The following is an 18,494-nucleotide window of genomic DNA, read 5'->3' on the forward strand; positions in this document are numbered from 1 at the left end:
AATATCAGGCCTTAATGCTCGAAGGGCCTGCACTTCAGCTGAGCACACGTGCAGCCCTCAACCCAGCTACTTTCCTCCCTGAGATAGGAGCAGACACAGAGCATGATTGTCCGCAGATTATAGCTCAGAACTATGCCGCTCGAGAAGACCTCTTAGATACTCCTCTAGCCAACCCTGACCTTAACCTTTACACTGACGGACCTTCCTTTGTGGAAAATGGAGTTTGAAAAGCAGGATATGCAGTAGTCAGTGATCAAACAGTGCTTGAAAGCAATTCCCTTCCTCCTGGTGCTAGTGCCCAGCTGGCAGAACTGATAGCCCTGACCCAAGCTCTGAAATTAGGAAAAGGAAAAAATGTAAATGTACATACAGATTCCAAATATGCTTACCTGGTTCTGCATGCTCATGCTGCTCTAAGGAAGGAAAGAGCGTTCCTGCCCTCCACAGGAACTCCCATTAAATACCACAAGGACATTTTAGACTTATCACAAGCTGTCCAAGAACCAAAAGAGGTAGCAGTCTTACACCGTCGGGGCCACCAGAAAGGGGATGAGAAGGTAGCCGAGGGCAATCGCCGAGCTGACCTAGAGGCTACAAGGGCAGCTAGACGAGCATTTATGGAAGGACCTTTAATATGGGAGAACCCACTCCAAGGACCTAGACCTCAGTGCTCATCAGAAGTAGAGTGGGCGATCTCCCAGGGACACAAGCCTCTTCCTTCAGGATGGTGAGCCACTGAGGAGGGAAAAGTGCTTCCACCTGCTGCCGGCCAGTGGCAAGTACTTAAAACTCTGCATCAACCCTTCCATGTGGGTATAGAGAAGACACATCAGATGGCGAAATCTATATTTACAGACAAAGATCTCTTCAAGGCTGTCCAACAAATAGTCAAAGGATGTAAAGTATGTCAGAAAAATAATCCTTTGGCACATTGCAAAGCTCCCCCTGGGGAACAACGAGCTGGACGTTACCCAGGTGGGACGGGCAAATGGACTTCACCCATATGCCTAAATCTCAGGGGTATCGACAACTGCTAGTCTGTGTGGATACTTGGTTATACAACCTGGGTTGAGGCTGTAGAACAGAGAAAGCCCAAGAAGTAATAAAAGTCCCGATTAATGAGATAAATCCTAGATTTGGACTCCCTCACTGTCTTCAAAGCGGTAATGGTCCTGCCTTCAAAGATGCAGTGACCCAAGGAATTTTCAGAGCATTAGGAATACAGTATCATCCCCACTGTGCTTGGAGGCCTCAGTCCTCAGGGAAAGTAGAAAAGATGAATGAAATTCCTAAGAGACACCTAAAGAAACTGGCACAGGAAATCCACCACTCATGGCCTTCTCTATTACCAATAGCACTCTTAAGAGCTCGAACCTCTCCTCAGAAAATAGGACTCAGTCCTTATGAGATGCTTTATGGACAGCCCTTTCTTACTGATGATCTTGTATTAGACAAGGAAACAGCAGATCTAATAAAAGATATAACCTCCTTGGCTAAGTACCAACAGGTTCTCAAGACTTTGCCTAAAGGACACCTTAGGGAAAAAGGGAAAGAGGTGTTCTGCCCTGGAGACTTGGTGCTTGTTAAGTCTCTACCCTCAGACTCTCCCTCTCTAGGCCCACCCTTGGGAAGGACCATTTTCGGTTATTCTGTCTACCCCGACAGCAGTTAAGGGGGTGGGGATTGACTCACGGATTCATCACACTCAGCTGAAGCCTTGGATACCTCCTGAGGAAAGTCATAAACCCTCCACTCCGCAGCCTGAAGTTCAAGATGACCCTTCGTACACCTGTGAGCCCTTAGAAGCTCTACACCTGCTTTTCCAACAAGATTCTTACGGGAGTTACTCCTCCTAAGTCTAATTTACCCTGGCATCAATGGGACTATAACCCTCAACTTTGCTATCCCTCAAATAATAGAAAAACTTGGTGCTGGTATTAGGAAAGCTACTACCTGTATTCAGTTACTATAAGCTATCTCAAAAGCTAATAACAAAAAAATGTTGCTAATTCTCCCTGCAAAAGGCCGCTCTTTCTGCAAACCAGCTTAACTCTTTGGCTGCCATAGCTTTAAAAATAAAAGGGCCTTGAATCTGCTAACAACAGAGAGGAGGGAAACCTGTTTCTTTCTAGGAAAAATGCTGCTATTTTGTAAGCCAGTTAAGTGTTGTTTTAAACATAGAACTCAGGAATGAAACACAGGGCTGAAGGCCTTTAGGAACCTGGCTCTGTTCTCTTCTAGGCTCATTTATGATTCTGGGCCACTCATTTTTAACTACCTTGTCACATTCATTTCTTATAGAACCGTAAGGTCACAATTAATCCTGCCACTGGAACCCCAGATGTCCTTGGCTTGTGAGCTCTATTGTGGACTTGTAAATAAACCTGCACCCCTGAAGGTCTCCCCTCTGGAGGAAACCTCAACTGCAGGGCCCCTTCTGTGCCCCATTTCAGCGGGAAGTAAAGAGGTTTGATGCCCCATTCCAACAAAAGTTGAAATTTCCTATTGAGAGGGGGGAATGAGGGAATGTGTTCTCTTTCCAGGTCCATGGGGAGGGGGTGTAGTTTTAAGGGCAAGAATTTCTCAGTGCCATGCCCCCATCCCATCTCTCTCCATCCGGGAGTTTTAACGGTTTATGTTTGAATTTTGAGAGCTGGGAAAGAAACTAAAAGTCAATCACTCCAGCAGAAGTTCTAAGGAACTCCTTTCATTGGCCCAGGGTCTTGGAGAAGGTGGGGGTTACTCCCAGGATAAAAGTCCATATCCACACACCTGGCCGGATTTCCCCTCTGGAATCCCCTTCCACTCTTCATGGAAGTCTTTCTCTTCTCCTTTCCTTCTCTCTGCCTAAATAAAATCACTTTGCTACAGCACTTCTTGGGTCTGATATTTACTTTTAGGAGCATACGGTGCACCTGCAGTGGTCCCATCGCTTATTCTTTAAGAGGTTGGAGAACCCAGCATTCTCTTGGGGGAGCTCTGCCTCACCAGCACCCAAGAAAAAACCCAGTTACATTATCTTTTTCAGTCTGCAAACCAAATTTCTATTTTTAGTAGTTATTAGCAATCCTCTATGTTTCACACATTTCATATGACTTGTTTTCTTTCAGGAGGAAAAGGAGTCTGCTCATATATATGAATCTAATTTGTAATCCCCTCTCCCCTTTTAAGTTGGTAACAACTTGATCATATCACATACAAAAACATTTTTTATTACCAACCCATTTTGTTCAATAAAAAATTTATTTTTTATTGTGTATCCTTTAACATATTATTTTGGCGACATTTTTGGCTTTTACCCTTTGTATTAGAGATATACAGTCTGGGACCCCCGTTGTACATGGAGTCCATAATTGTAAGCCCTCTTAAAGAAAAGAACCTGTGCTTCTTTGGACTTCAAAGCCCCCATGTCCTGAAAAACTGGGTAGGAAAGAGGTCATTACTGATCATGTTCCTTTGAAGATGTGTGAAATGTTTACTCTGTGAATTTTCACTGACTTTCTCCTAATAAGCTGGTACCTCAAGGGGTTCTCCCTAATCTCTGAGTGGGGAAGTGGGGTCAAAGATCCCAGGACTACTAAATATTGTGTGGCATCAACTCAGATCAAAAGGAAGTAAAGCAAGCAACTGCAATTTTGCACTGACAGGATTCTGATTCTGATGTATACAGTCAATCACCAACCTTAAAGATCACCTTACCTCAAGCAGATATCCTGGTCGACTGTCATTCTGAAATATGCGAAAGCGAGCCCATGCAAATTAGCATGAAGATGGTTTCAAAGCATGCTTTTTACACTTCCTGAAAAATTTGAAATTCACTCAGTAATTTTCCCAACTAATGGAAGCATTTCATTGAAAGAAGGTGGAAAAACCAAAACCTAATCTTTGTTGCAGGCTCATCATTCTATAGGTTACTCTTTTTGGGAATTTCAATGGTGCAAACAGTCACTATTCATTGAGTATGTGACGACATTAAGGTTCTGAACTTAAAAGGCTTTTAATTTTGCCAAAAGCTACCCTCTCACTTCTCTGGATCACACTTTCTTTTTGAGACAGAGGCTTGCTCTGTCACCCAGTCTGTAGTCAAGTGGCACAATCTCAGCTCACTGCGACCTCCACCTCCTGGGTGAAAGTGATTCTTGTGCCTCAGCCTATGGAGTAGCTGTGACTACAGGCATGCGCCACCACGCCCAGCTAATTTTTTGTATTTTTAGTAGAGAAAAGTTTCTCCACGTTGGTGAGGCTGGTCTTGAATTCCTGAGCTCAGGCAATCCGCCTGACTCAGTTTCCCAGTGTGCTAAGACTACAGGCGTGAGCCACCACACCCGGCCAACACTTTTCTTAAGAGAGTAATTTGGGCAAAATATATTCCCAGAAAAAAGAACTGATTCTATATTCACTTAGGCAAAAAAAAAAAAAAAAAAAAAAAAAAAAAGACATTTGGCTTTGAGACCAAAAAGAATAAACATTAGATCAGGAATCTACTTCATACATTAACAAACAAAACCAATCAAACAAAAAACCTGGCTATATAGGTAGAACCAAGTGGAAGGGCAATAATCAAAATAGGAAAATCCTTATGTGAGGAGAACTTTGCACATCAACAGAAAGTCAACTTGCATTCTACGCAACTATTTTTCAAAATATAGTTTATGATTGTAGATGTAGTATGTACTCAGTATAAAAAAATTTAGACAACACCTAACATTGTTAAAAATAAAAATCCCACCACCTATAGATTATAACAGCTTGGTAAATGCTTTTGCAAAAATTTTTGCTCTAGATGTATTACTATTATTTTTTTGAGATGAAGTCTCACTGTCACCCAGGCTGGAGTGCAGTGGTGCGATCTCGGCTCACTGCAGCCTCCATCTCCTGGGTTCAAGCAATTCTCCTGCCTCAGCTCTGGAATAGCTGGGATTACAGACATGCACCACCACACCCAGGTAATTTTTGTATTTTTGGTAGACAGGGTTTCACCATGTTGGCCAGGCTGGTCTTGAACTCCTGACCTCAAATGATCTGCCCGCATAGGCCCCCCAAAGTGCTGGGATTACAGGTGTGAGCCACTGCCCCTGGCCCGATGTATGCCCTTTTAAAAACAAAAATGGCATGTTACCTTTTACCATTTAATAATATTATGGCAATATCTCAATATCAGCGATTGTGGATCTTCACAATTATTTTTAGCAGCCACATAGTATTTCACTATGTGGGAGTTATTCAGCCAACCTTCTCGATTTTGTCATACTACAAACAATGTTGCAATAAATATCTTTGCATACATAACTTTGCTTATTTGTCTCACCATATTTTCTTAGGGCAAATTCTCAAGTGAATTACTAGTTTACATGATACATAGATTAAAAAAATTTTTTTAAAGCTTTGAATTCAAATTGTTATCTAAGAAGGTTATACTAGTTTACTGTTCCTAAAGATAAAAAGTTGAATACTTATTTTCAAGTTCATCCTGCTCATTACAGAGTTCAAACTGTTTAAAAAATTGATTAAAAAGTTGATTGGGATGGGTGCAAAGACTTACTTGGCAATATGCTATATGCCAGCAGAAATTCAGTGTCTGACTGCTGGCCAGCTCACTTTCAGCCATTCCTAGCCCCTTCTTCTTCACCCACCTTCATTATGAAGGCTACTTGTTTTCTCTGCCTTACAAAATTTTGGCCAATAGAATGTAAATAGAAATGTGCTGGGAGCTTCTGGAAAAGCTTTTACTCTTTGGACAAAAAGACATACTGGAACTGTCCCTTCTAGCTATGGATGTAAACATACATTCTGGAGCCATGGCTGCCACACTGTAACTATAAAGAAAAGCTGAATGACTTGTTCTGACCAATGTCAACAACAGGTAGCTTGCATTGTGATAGGAAAAAAAAGTGTCTCTGTTTAAACCAGGGGACCCCAACCCTCAGGCTATGGGCTGGCAGCGGTCCAGCAGGTGAGCAGGCATAAGTAACCGAGTTCTGCCTCCTGTCAGGTCTGCGGCAGCATTAGATTCTCATAGGACTGTGAACCCTATGGTGAACCTCAGGGATCTAGGTTGCACACTCCTTATGAGAATCTAACTACTAACTGATGATCTGAGGTGGAACAGTTTCATCCTGAAACTATCTTCCCACACACACCACCCCATGAATAGAAAAACTGTCTTCCACAAAACTGGTCCCTGATGCCAAAAAGGTTGGTACTGCTGGTTTAAACCATTCTTAATTCTGTTTTCTGTTACTTGAGGCTAAAAACATCACTGACAGACAAAACACTCATGCTAAAAAGATAAGCAATGGTTTCTCAGTTATCACAAATGTTCATTCAGAAATGATCATTATGAGGAATATGGAAATAATTATAAATTATATATATTTAAAGAAACAGATAAATTAGCTACATATAGTAAGAAATCATGGAAAAAACCTTTAACACTGAGAGCCACCAACACCATTAAATATACACTAGGAGAAAGGAACAAAGAAAGTAACAAAATGAAGGGGTGGGGTACATGGCAGAGGGTTACTCTGTTTATCAAAACCCCATTTTCTTCCTGGGCACACAATTAAACTACATTTCCCATCTTTTTTTTTTTTTTTTTTTGCAGCTGGCTGGAGCCACAAGATTAAGTCTTGGCTCACGGAATATAGTTGGAAGTGATGATGCCAATTCTGGGCCTGGCCCCTAAAAACTCCCACCTAACCTTTGCTCTTTCCCTGTCTGCTGGCCAAATGAAGATTTAAAGCAAAATTACAGAAGGGAAAGAGCCTAGGTCCCTGAAGTACTACATGGAGCAGAACTCCTCCTTGAACCTACTTATGACTATAGTAAGAGCAATGTAGTATTGAGTTTAGCTCCTGGGGTCAGAGGGTTGTTTATTACAGCAGCTAGCATCATTTAGTCTAACAGAGGTGGGAACGGGATGAAGGGGAAAAAGAAAGAAGAAAAAATGATGGGCATATGGTATGAATAGTGAGTGCTATCTGATCTTTTCACAGGTTCCTCTGCCCTGGCCTACCTAAATAAATTAAGCTCTTCCTTTTCTAACACAGATTGGCAACACTTTCCTTCCTTCTTTTTTTTTTTTTTTGAGACAGGGTCTCAGTTGGTCACCCAGGCTGGAGTATAGTGGAGCAATCCCAGCTCACTGCAACCTCCACCTCTTGGGTTCAAGCAAGTCCCCTACCTCAGCCTCCCAAGTAGCTGGGACTACAGGTATACACAACCATGTCCAGCTAATTTTTGTATCCTTTGGGAGAGTAAGGATTTCACCATGTTGGCTAGACTGGTCTCGAACTCCTGACCTCAAGTGATCTGCCCGCCTCAGCCTCCCAAAATGCTGGGATTACAGCCATGTGCCACCGCACCCAGCCCAAAATTTTCAATAGCTAAGATAAATTATTTCTTTTTGAATTTACTTCTTTTGCTCCTTCCCAAATCTACTGTTTCGGGAGGCTTGATTGTCTTGACTAATTCTTTGGGACATTAGGATTTTTGAACGTCAGATTTGTGTTCCTGAGCAACTGATGAGGAAGAAAGTCTTTGCTAAAACTTAACACCAATTTAAATACATCTTAAAATACATTAAAAATAATTCCTTGTTAAACAATGTTGACATTTTGGGATATACTCCAAATTAAGTTTTCTATATAACCAATAAATAACAGTTCGATCTGTATGCCTCTTCAAACAGTAGCACAAAGTTAAAAACCAAGTACTTGGCCAGTGCCTTGTTCTACTACAATATAGCTATTACTATCAAGTACAAAGACACATAAACCAATAGATAAATTATATATTACATGTTTATTAAGAACACAACTTTTATGTAAAATTTACATTTAATGAAAAAAATCAAAAATATTTACAAAATCTTGGAAGACAGATGTGCATTGTTTTAATTACAATCCAAAGTAGTAAATAACAATCCTTAAAAACTCACATTTGTTAGAGTTGTGTTTACAAATTCTTGGTTAAAGAGGCAGCTACAAAGTTTATCACTATATATGAGCAAGAACCAGCTTGCAAGTTACATTTCCCACTGAAAATCTACTGGTCTCTTTTTACACCATTAGTGGATTTAAAAAAAAAAATCAATATAAACTCATATGGCTTCAAAATTGTAACCTGTACCCAATACTTGGTATGAAGACTGTGGCATATTAACAAAGTGCTGAAGTTTAACCATTTCACTAATTTGTACATTTTTAGGTAATACTTGATTAAAAACAAACACGGTAAGAACAGTGTCTGAATTCTAATAATAAAATATTAACTGCTCAATTAAAGCAGTTTGATTGCAAAGCAGATTACAGTTAGAATTCTAGTAAGGGACTGCAATTGGCATTTAAAAGAGCACAATATAAGAGTTAGAAATTCTAATGTTGCTCATTATTTAGTAAAGATTAGCATTTTAGCAAATTATCTTATGTGTTGCTTTAGTCAAATCTAAATTTAGAATTGGGCTAACATTGAATATATAAAAAAAGCACATACTGTGTTATATATTGCTAAAGAGTAGATTTTCTGCTCTATTTAGTATAGCAAGACATTACATAAATGTCTAGTAATAGAGGTTTTATTTTCTGTGAAGCTTAATGGAAGAATTAGTGATTTTATATAAATTATGTATAACACAATTTATCACTTCTACTAGGAAAATAAAGGATATTCATATTTATATTATAAATGAAATTCCCATTTGTAAATTATGAAACCTTTTCCAAAATATTTTATTTCTTTAATTAATCAAGATGTGCTATTAAAGTTAGGTTTCTATTTAATATTGGTAGTTTATTTTTAGAAATGTTTAACCAAATACATTACTTCAAATAATTTCCCTATTTTTACCAAGAAGAAATTAAATAAGAATTAAAATGTACAAATTGGTAATTTTTCCGATTTTTGAAATAAAAACAAATGGCAGTGCTTCTCCTTCTGTTTGAAAAATTAACCTTCTATAAAATGTAGTCCTCACAAAATACCATAAAACTCATGTTCACAAAACAATCAGTAACTGTGTAAATTTTCAATGATAAAGTATCAAGGAAAATGCTAAACTGAAAGTTAAAATACCAGTTACTAATTTAGCACTATAGTTTTTAGAATTTGTCTGTTTCAAAATTTACACACTTTTGATGAGGTTAATATAAAGTATCTGAAGGTAATTTTTTCTCCTGTAAACACATGCCATTGGGTTTATTTTCTCCTTCTAGTGGCTACAGTGTATCACCAAAGAAGTGAGCCAGGATTCTTAAGTAACCCTTTATGACTCCGAATTCCCTTCCCAACTGCAGGCCAAAAGTATTTACAAAAATTGCAAATATTTTATAAAAGTGATTGACCACTGTAAGATTCTGAACAGAAGCTCCAGACTAAGAAAAAAAGTGAGGCACATTAATGAACACAAACTGTATAGGCACATCTCTGGCTTATGTTACTGTTTTAAAAGGCACACATTATGTAATTCCATATAAAAATAAATTAAATCTACAGCATTAATTCATCAAAAAAAAATCACAACTTCTATAAAGTTAACTGCAGAAGTAAATTTCTCTGCTGTCATTTGCAAGCTTATTTTAAATCACATTGCACTAGATAATTTTTTTTAAATCACATAAAACATCACTTGTACTTTATTAATATGTTTATGAGAATCAAATTATAGATTTTTTGCATACAACTTGAACTCTGGTCTGATTACCTACCTTATGGCACATAACTCAATTTGATTGAGTGTTCTGAGTTAACAGTACCCAAAATGAGAATTCACGTTCTATTTGTATCCACTGAACAAAATTTCAAAGCTATCTCTAACTCTAAAAATTTATGGAAAGCTAAATTACTTTGTGCTTGCTCTCCTGAAATTTTAGGCCTGATATTACACTATAACCCCTTTTTTCAACATAGACACTGGAAATAATTTAAAAATTAAGCCTACAAAAACTTCATTTTTTTCTGAGAATCTGAATAAATGTGCTTCCTGAATATTGCAGTTGATCATTTACAACACAGAGAATCATTTCAGTACTATTTCTTTAAATGACTCACTTTAAAAGTGCGATTTAATGTTTGTAGTCAGCTCTCAAATATGGCTAAGTTTGAAAGACATCATACAAGTTAAAATAGTGTTTGGAAAGGACAGATAATGCAGAATGGCAGGTTTGTGCTCCCCGGAGCCAAACCACTTTCCCAGGTCCATCAACAATCCGCCAGGTATCGTCCTGAAAAACACCAAGCAGACCTTCACAATTAACAATTTCAGATGCACTCTAAAGATATTTTCCATTGTGGTTATTAATACAAAACTCCAGTTCCCATCTGCTATTTACAGTATGTTAGAATCAGATCACAGGTGTTCGGCTATATTGACTGTAAGTACTCTCTCCCAGGAATGTCTCTACCTGGCACCTTGTACCAAGGGTTAAAGAAAAAATTTCCATGCCTTTAGATTATAAATTGCTTGACAGTTTTTCAGTGACTGTTAGAATATAAATGTTTCCCATGTATATTAAAAAGTTTAAAATCTAACTTACCAGTGGCAAACCGCTTCTTTATTAAGGAAAGCCTATAGCCAGTGCCTACAAGTTCGAAATCTACTCCTGAAAGGGTACTTCCCTCACTGAGGAATTGCACTGCAAGTGTTGTGGGTTTACTAGGGCCTTCTGAAAGATCAAATTTTGCTCGGAGGGAGCCAGAACCTACAAAGAAAAGAATAAAGAATTTACACAGGATAAAATACATTTCACACAAAATAGAATCAAATGAGCATATAAGCTAAACTATATCAGTCCTGTGCTACATTCATGAGATATGCACAGTGAACAAACCATTATCCTGTTTCCAAATCAGTTTTTTTTAGTGCATACGAATTTTAATTAAGTAAATAACCCATGCTTTTCTTTGACTCAATACTAATCTTCAGAGATGTTTATTAATGGATTCCTATGCTATATGCACGTTGAGGTGAGTCAAAAGAGAAGAAGGAAGTAATTGAGGGCAACCCATAGAAAAATGCTAGGAGGGATATAAGTGGCATAAAGTAAAAAAAGAATGTTCAGTACCAGATCACGGGAGTGGAAGAAGTAAAGATGGAAAGGTAACTATGGTTGGGAAGAGTTGTATAACACTGCTATTTTCTATTCACTTTTCTTTTTAAATTTTTACTGGTCTAACATAAAGCTAAGTAGGTATTTCTGAGGTGTTTTGTTTTCGGTATGCCCACTTATTCAGTATATCTGTCTAATGGAATGGCAGGAACAGTAAACCAAAAATTATAATGAATATAATCACTGCTGTAAAGGAGTTCTGAGGAGCTACAGACACAAAGCACCTAACTCAACTGAAAATTATAAATGGTGGTGGGGATGACGGTGTGTATTTTAGGCAGAAGTTACCAAAGGTAGAGAGACAGAGCATGATGTATTTAAGAAAACTGCATCTGTATCACATTAGCTGGAAAACAGGATACAAGTAGAGGGGAGTGGCAGATGAGATTACAGTGGCAGCACAGGCCAGGCCATGGTAAGAAATTTATGATGCAACCATGGGGAATCACCAAAGATAAGGAAGACAAGAACCTTTCAGATTAGTGTCTTAAAAGGTAAGAGAAGCACAAGATGCAAGGTTGGGAGACCAACTGCAGGTCAAAACAGTTTAGAACTCTAGATGTCAGGAAAGGGGGATCTGAACTAAGGCTAAGAAAAAGAAAAGATACTAAGAAAGTTATTTGAAAGCTACTTAGGAGTTGGAATCAAGAAGTGAGAAGGGAGGAGTCTAGGAGGGCTCCCAGTTTTCTGGGTAGAGCAAACGGACAGAAATGCTAGGTACTAGCAGTAAGATCCTGTGATCCCCTGCACAGAAGTTTAACACTACACAGATAAATGTAAAACAAGATGTCACAACACTGATCCAACCTGTATTATTGTGCTTGGTCACTGTAGATGAGTAGTGGAGATGAACAGCATGCTGCCTTATTCTTAATTACTGTCCAGGCCCTCAAACTTTTTCAATTCTTGATAAGCAATTTGGTTATACAAAAGTTCTACCATAGGCCAAGAGCAACAACCTTAACAATCACATTAGAAATATTTCTTGTCCCTCTTCTGAGTACAGAGTCAGTATCAGAAAACAGATTTCTATTTTACAGTATTGAGTCTGGCTCTGTCATCCAGGCTGGAGCATAGTGGCACAATCTCAGCTCACTGCAACCTCCGCCTCCTGGGTTTAAGTTATTCTCCTACCTCAGCTCTTGAGTAGCTGGGACTACTTGTGTGCACCACCACGCCCAGCTAATTTTTGTATTTTTAGTAGAGATGGAGTTTCACCATATTGGCCAGGCTGGTCTCGCACTCCTGACCTCATGATCCACCCACCTTAGCCTCCCAAAGTGCTGGGATCACAGGCATGAGCCATCGTGCCAGGCCTATTTTACAGCATTCCTATTTGGATACTTAATTCTTTTTTTGAGACAGGGTCTCCCCTCTAAGGACCAGGCTGGAATACGGTGGTGCAATCTTGACTCACTGCAAGCTCTGCCTCCCAGGTTCAAGCCATTCTCATGCCTCGCCTCTTGAGTAACTGGGACTTTAGACAAACACCACCACACTCGGCTAATTTTTGTATTTTTAGTTAGAGACAGGGTTTCGCCATATTGTCTAGGCTGGTCTCGAACTCCTGGCTGCAAATGATCCACCTGTGTCAGCCTCCCAAATAACTGGGATTACAGGCATGAGCCACCATGCCTGGTCTTGGATATTTCTTTTTAAAGGCTTGACTAATCACATCAGAAGCCATATTTATAAGATTTCTCCATTTCCTCACATAAATACCTGATACCTGAATAGCAGAGGGACACTTAAAATCCGGTTAGAAAACTTGTGTCTTATTTTTGAAAGAACAAATTTGTTTGTAATTATTTACAATAGTATAGTTTCATTAAATTGGGGAAAATGATATCCTTTTGTCCTTCTAACTGGTTATAAGTCCTTAATGCAAATAGGATTGCTGGTTTACTTCAAATTAAACTAGGAATTTCAGATTGGCTCACAAAAAGCTATATATTAATAGCTAGGGTTAAAGTCAAATGCAGTTGGCCAGCTGAAAATGGGCAACCTGTAAGTACTAAGCAGCAAAAAAGAAACTGCGGATTTGCTTGGTTATCTCACCCAATGTATGGCTCTCCAGTAAAAGTCTATCTAATTGGAGACTAGGCACTGGACGCGGTGGCTCACACCTGTTATCCCAGCACTTTGGGAGGCCAAGTCGGGCAGATAACCTGAGGTCAGGAGTTTAAGACCAGCCTGGCCAACACGGCGAAACCCCATCTCTACTAAAAATACAAAAATTAGCTGGGTATGGTGGTAGGCCTGTAATTCCAGCTACTCAGGAGGCTGAGGCAAGAGAATTGCTTGAACCTGGAAGGCAGAGGCTGCAGTGAGCCAAGATCCTACCGCTGCACTCCAGCCTGGGCAACAGAGCGAGACTCCATCTAAAACAATAACCTGAAACAACAATAAGAATAGTTACTGGAGACTAAAATTAGGCATTCAAAGAGGACAGAAGAATTCTCTTTTAAGAGAAAATAAGACTATTTAATGTTAAAGATTTAGCTATCCTGATAATTATATCCTTATTATAAGTTGAGTTACAGAAGTGATCAGCAAGCAGAGCCTTTTTCTCAGCATTATGAACACAAACAGATGCAGACTTAGTGAGAGAAGGCACAACTTGCTTTTCCTTAAAATGATCATTGGAAAATTGAAGGCTGTTGATAGTTAGCTTTAATAAGGGGAAATGGCCAGGAGAAAGTTTCTTTTAGAGAAATGGAGAAGGCAAGGGGGCTTTTGTTTTTGAGACAGAGTCTCATTCCATCACCCATGCTGGCAGTGGCACAATCTCAGCTCACTGTCACCTCCACCTCCTTGGGTTCAAGTGATTCTTATGCTTAAGTCCCCCAATTAGCTGGAATTACAGGTGTGAATCACCACGCCCAGTTAATTTTTGCATTTTTAGTAGAGATGGGGTTTCACCATGTTAGCCAGGCTGGCCTTGAACTCCTGACTTCAAGTTATCAACCCACCTCGGCCTCCCAAAGTGCTGGGATTACAAGCATGAGCCACTGCACTGGGACAGCAAGGAAGCTTTTTAAAAGCCTGGAATCTTATAGATGATTTCTGGGAGGTCAGGAGAATCCCAGTAACAGAATGTTCAACTAAACTGTGTTAAATCAGTTTCAATTAGTTATCAGGTTACCTATGTGGGACAGATAGTTCTATTTCTTTAAATTTATTATTTTCTCTTAATGTTTGTATGTAATATAAGAAGTATTTACATAATATTTATAAAGTTATGGCAAAAGAAATTCTTTTTCTTACAGAGAACACACTCAATCTAGAGGAACAAATGTGTTCTGAATCTCAGCTGTTCTATTCCTATTAAAGGTATTAACTTCCACCTAGTGGTGGGTTCTAGAACTGAAGGCAAGAAATTCCAGGAGGAAATCACATAAACATGCCTTTAAAAAAATCCATTTTGGGTGACATAATTTTACAAACAAAAAAGGACACACACACTCACCTCCATTTTCTGATTTTTCTGAAATACTAGATAATTTCCAAAAGGCTTTCATTTGTTCTGCTTTCCTGCAATAAAAACCAGTATCTTCAGGGTTTTGTGCTAGTATAGTACCTGATACATGGATGGGACCTCAATAAATAAGTGTATTTTAAATATTTTCACAACAAATATAGTGCTAAGTTTAAGTAGTATTAATTGGTGAAAATGCATTTATGATACAGTATAAATATAGTGCTAAGTTTAATTAGTATTAACTGGTGAAAATGTGTTTATGATATAGTATAAATAAATATAATGCTGTATCTTTTTCAATTAATGAAAGTTTACCAAATTATGTAATTATTCTCATTCCTACTGGCCAGAGAAAGTAAAATGGAATGTGTATAGGGATCAGAACCTTCATTAGTCAAGGAAGACACGTTATTAAATTAAGTAACTATAAAGAATAATTAGAGTCTATCCTAATACAGAGGGGACAAGAGAAGTGGTTAAGAGATGGGAGTAACTATTAAACACTAATTAGACAGGCGTTCCTGTTCCTACAGATATGACAGATGCTATATTTAATCCATAAAAAATTATCTGTATTTTTTAAATGGAAAAAAAAAAAGTTTAGAGAGGTCAAGCACTTTGCCTAATGGTAAAGTTAGCAAGCAATCACTCAAATCTGAGTGGTGCAAAACTAGTTTTGTGGATTCTGGATTAAGGTTACGATGGTTTGACTAGTAAAATGAACTGCATCTTTTAAAGCACGGTTTCTACGGGAAAAGGCACTAAAACTTTTTAAACTTCTAAGAAGACTTGCAGAACCTGGGTTCTAGAAGTTGGGGATTACAACGAAAATTTAGTGGGAACCCAGAAATACATGTTTAACTTACCACACTGCAGGGGGAAGGGACTGCATGTTTGTTACTCCTCCGTCCACTGGTACTACCACCTGTATGTTGGAAAGCACACTAGGTGCCACCATAGCTTCTGGATTGTATTTATAATCCACTCTAACATCTGTGGTGTTAGCACTACATTTCCAGTATGTTGCAAGATTCAGAGGAGTGGACCGAATACCATTTGATGACACCTTTGAAGAGAAAAAAACAATTGCTTTTGGCCTGAAAAGTTAACAAGTCATGTTAACAACATGGACACTTGTCATATAAGTCCACAGAATCGAAAATAGCTAATGAGGGGACTATCTGTTGGCAGAGTAAAGCAGACCCATCTCAAAGGAGTAAGGGTCACTCTCAATGTGTGGACCTACTACAACCTACATCAAAATTGCTGAGGTACTTGTTTATAATGCACATTCCCTTAGCTCCAACTGTAGAAAATCTGATTCAACAGCTTGGGGACTGGGCCCAGAAATCAGCATTTTATCAAGGAATTCTTATTTATGCATGTAAAGTATGAGAATTTTCAAACATTCAACACAGAATTCAAAGATTCTTCATGAATTGTAAGAATTCAGATTTAGAGCACTGAGAAAAAAGGTCACTATACAGTGCCACAAGCCTGGAATTAGAATACTTCCAACCTCAAGTGTTTAACTTTAAACACGTGACTCACAGTAAATGGTATAATTCCTTCAAATTCTTAGGCTCCTTGTCCAACAACTCCTTTTTAAGGAGACCTACTCTGACTGCTCTTTAAATTTACACTGAAAATAGTATTTTCAATCTTCCTTACCTTCGTCTACACTTTTTCTTTCTTCCATATCATAACCAACACAGAATTTTATTTTCTAACACAGAGTATTATTATTATTATTTTGAGGCAGGGTCCCAATCTGCTGCCCAGGCTGGAATGCAGTGGCATGCTCAAGGCTCACTGCAGCCTCAACCTCCTGGGCTCAAGCAATCCTCCTGCCTCAGCCTCCCTACCAACTGGGACTACGGGCACGTGCCACCACACCTGGATAATTATATATTTTTTGTAGAGATGGAGTTTCTTTATATTGCTCAGACTGCTCTTGAACTCCTGGGCTCAAACAATCCTCTTGCCTCAGCCTCTCAAAGTGCTGGGATTACAGGCAAGAGCTACCATGTCTAGCCCATAGAATATCACTTATCTTTACTGTCTCCCTATCCTACTCCCAGCAATTACATGCACTAAATAATACCTAACTGTTGAATAAATGAACACCGGTAAGAAACTTTACATCAATCTCAGTGGCAGCACTTTTTTACTCTTTAAGTATTTATTTTCTGGAAACATAGCCATTTTAATAAAATTACCCTATTAAAAACTCAAACAATAGAGAAATATAAAGTAGGAAATTTATCCCTTGCAATTTTTGCTCCTACAGTTAGAATCCTGCCAGACTCTTCAGGCATATGCAAACACAGATCCATGTCAGTCTTTTTAATGGCTATAGTAATTCATTTAATTTCTTCCTCTGCTGATGTGTATGTACTTAGGTGGTTCCTAAACAATGCTACAGTGAATATCCTTTGTGCCGTATCTTTATCCAATTGTGTATTTCTGAAGATTTCTTTAAGTGGAATTGTTGAATTAAAGGTTACATCTTTCAACAATCTAACACAATTGCCTTCTAAGAGGTTTTACTTGTACCCTATTAACAAGTGATCATACCCTTCTTGATACTGGATGAAGCAATGTTTCATTTTTGTAAATGTGATGGGCTAAAACTGATACCTCATTGTTGTCTCAGTATTTACTGCTCTCATTACTATTGACATGGAGCATCTTTCCATAGGTTATCTGTTTATTGAGTTATTCACCTGTTACTTGCAAATTTATAAGGGCTCTTTATTACCCTTTGTCCATCTTATGTGTCATAAATACTTTTCCCCTAGATTAAATATTGATTGTGTTTAAGGGTTTAACCAAATATTTTATACACACACACATATTTATTTGTCAAATATCTCATTCTCTTCTTACACGGCTTCTGGGTTTCATATCATACTTAGGTCTTTTGTACTTCAAGATTAAAATACGTAATAAATATTTATTACATATATACACACACAGAGAGGTAAATATATGGTTGTCCCCAGTATACTTCGGGGGTTAGTTGTAGGACCCCTGTATATATACAAATCTGTGCATACTCAAGTCCCGTAGTTAGTCCTGTGGAACCCACGAGTAGAAAAAGTTGGCCCTCTGTTTATACCTGGGTTTTGCATCCTACAATTACTGTTCAGTGTTTGGTTGAAAAGAATCCTCGTATAAGTGGACCTGTTTAGATCCTTGTTTAAGTGTCAACTGTATCTTCACCTAAGACTTTATTTTAGTACATTTATGGTTTCTTTTATTATTATTAAACATTTGATACACACGGATTTTATTTTGGCTAAAAGTTAAGGATTCAGCTTAATTTTTTTCCCAAGTGTCTAGCTCGCTATCCTCAATATCATTAATTGAAAAATTCATCATGTGCACATTGCCTTGAAACGCTACTATGTCATAAACAATTTTCCGTTTATTCTCAGACCTATTTCTGGATACTCTATTTCATTCATCTGGCCATCTACTGCTGCATTAGTTCCAAACGATTTTAAATACTGTTGCCTTATAGTAAGCTTTCCCATTAAAGCTAAAATATTACTCCACTTTACTGTTTAAAACATTTCTTGCCAGGAGCGGTGGCTTGTGCCTGTAGTCCCAGTCACTCAGGAGGCTAAGGCTGGAAGACTGCTTGAGCCCAGGAGTTTGAGGCTGCAGTGAGATATGATCATGCTACTCCATATTGAGCAAGAGAACGAGACCCTGTCTCTTTAAAATAAAAAATTCTTGACTTATTCTCCTAAGCGTTATTCTTCCAGAGAACTTGAAATGATTGTCAAGCCTCCATATACAAACACATAACTCTACAGGGTTTCTGATCAGGATTACATTAAATGTGTAAGTTAATTGAGAATTAGCTAAATTTTTACAACATGAATCTTCCCATATTC

The 18,494-nt window shown here is 38.3% G+C and overlaps 1 protein-coding gene across 2 annotated transcripts in view; it reads right to left on the reverse strand.

Annotated features, from left to right (window-relative positions):
- Positions 1 to 7,787: 7,787 nt before the first annotated feature.
- The window catches only part of FCHO2 (FCH and mu domain containing endocytic adaptor 2), a 125,278-nt gene continuing 114,571 nt past the window's right edge, over positions 7,788 to 18,494 (reverse strand). For both annotated transcript variants that reach the window (XM_074384847.1, XM_074384852.1), the window contains 4 exons: positions 15,456 to 15,655; positions 14,578 to 14,642; positions 10,536 to 10,700; positions 7,788 to 10,223 (listed from right to left, as the gene is read on the reverse strand). In XM_074384847.1, coding sequence (XP_074240948.1) covers positions 10,201 to 10,223; positions 10,536 to 10,700; positions 14,578 to 14,642; positions 15,456 to 15,655 — 453 coding nt within the window. In that variant the 3' untranslated portion in view covers positions 7,788 to 10,200. The remainder of the gene's footprint in view (positions 10,224 to 10,535; positions 10,701 to 14,577; positions 14,643 to 15,455; positions 15,656 to 18,494) is intronic.

This window comes from Saimiri boliviensis, chromosome 1 (assembly GCF_048565385.1).
Source record: "Saimiri boliviensis isolate mSaiBol1 chromosome 1, mSaiBol1.pri, whole genome shotgun sequence".
Lineage (NCBI taxonomy): Eukaryota > Metazoa > Chordata > Mammalia > Primates > Cebidae > Saimiri > Saimiri boliviensis.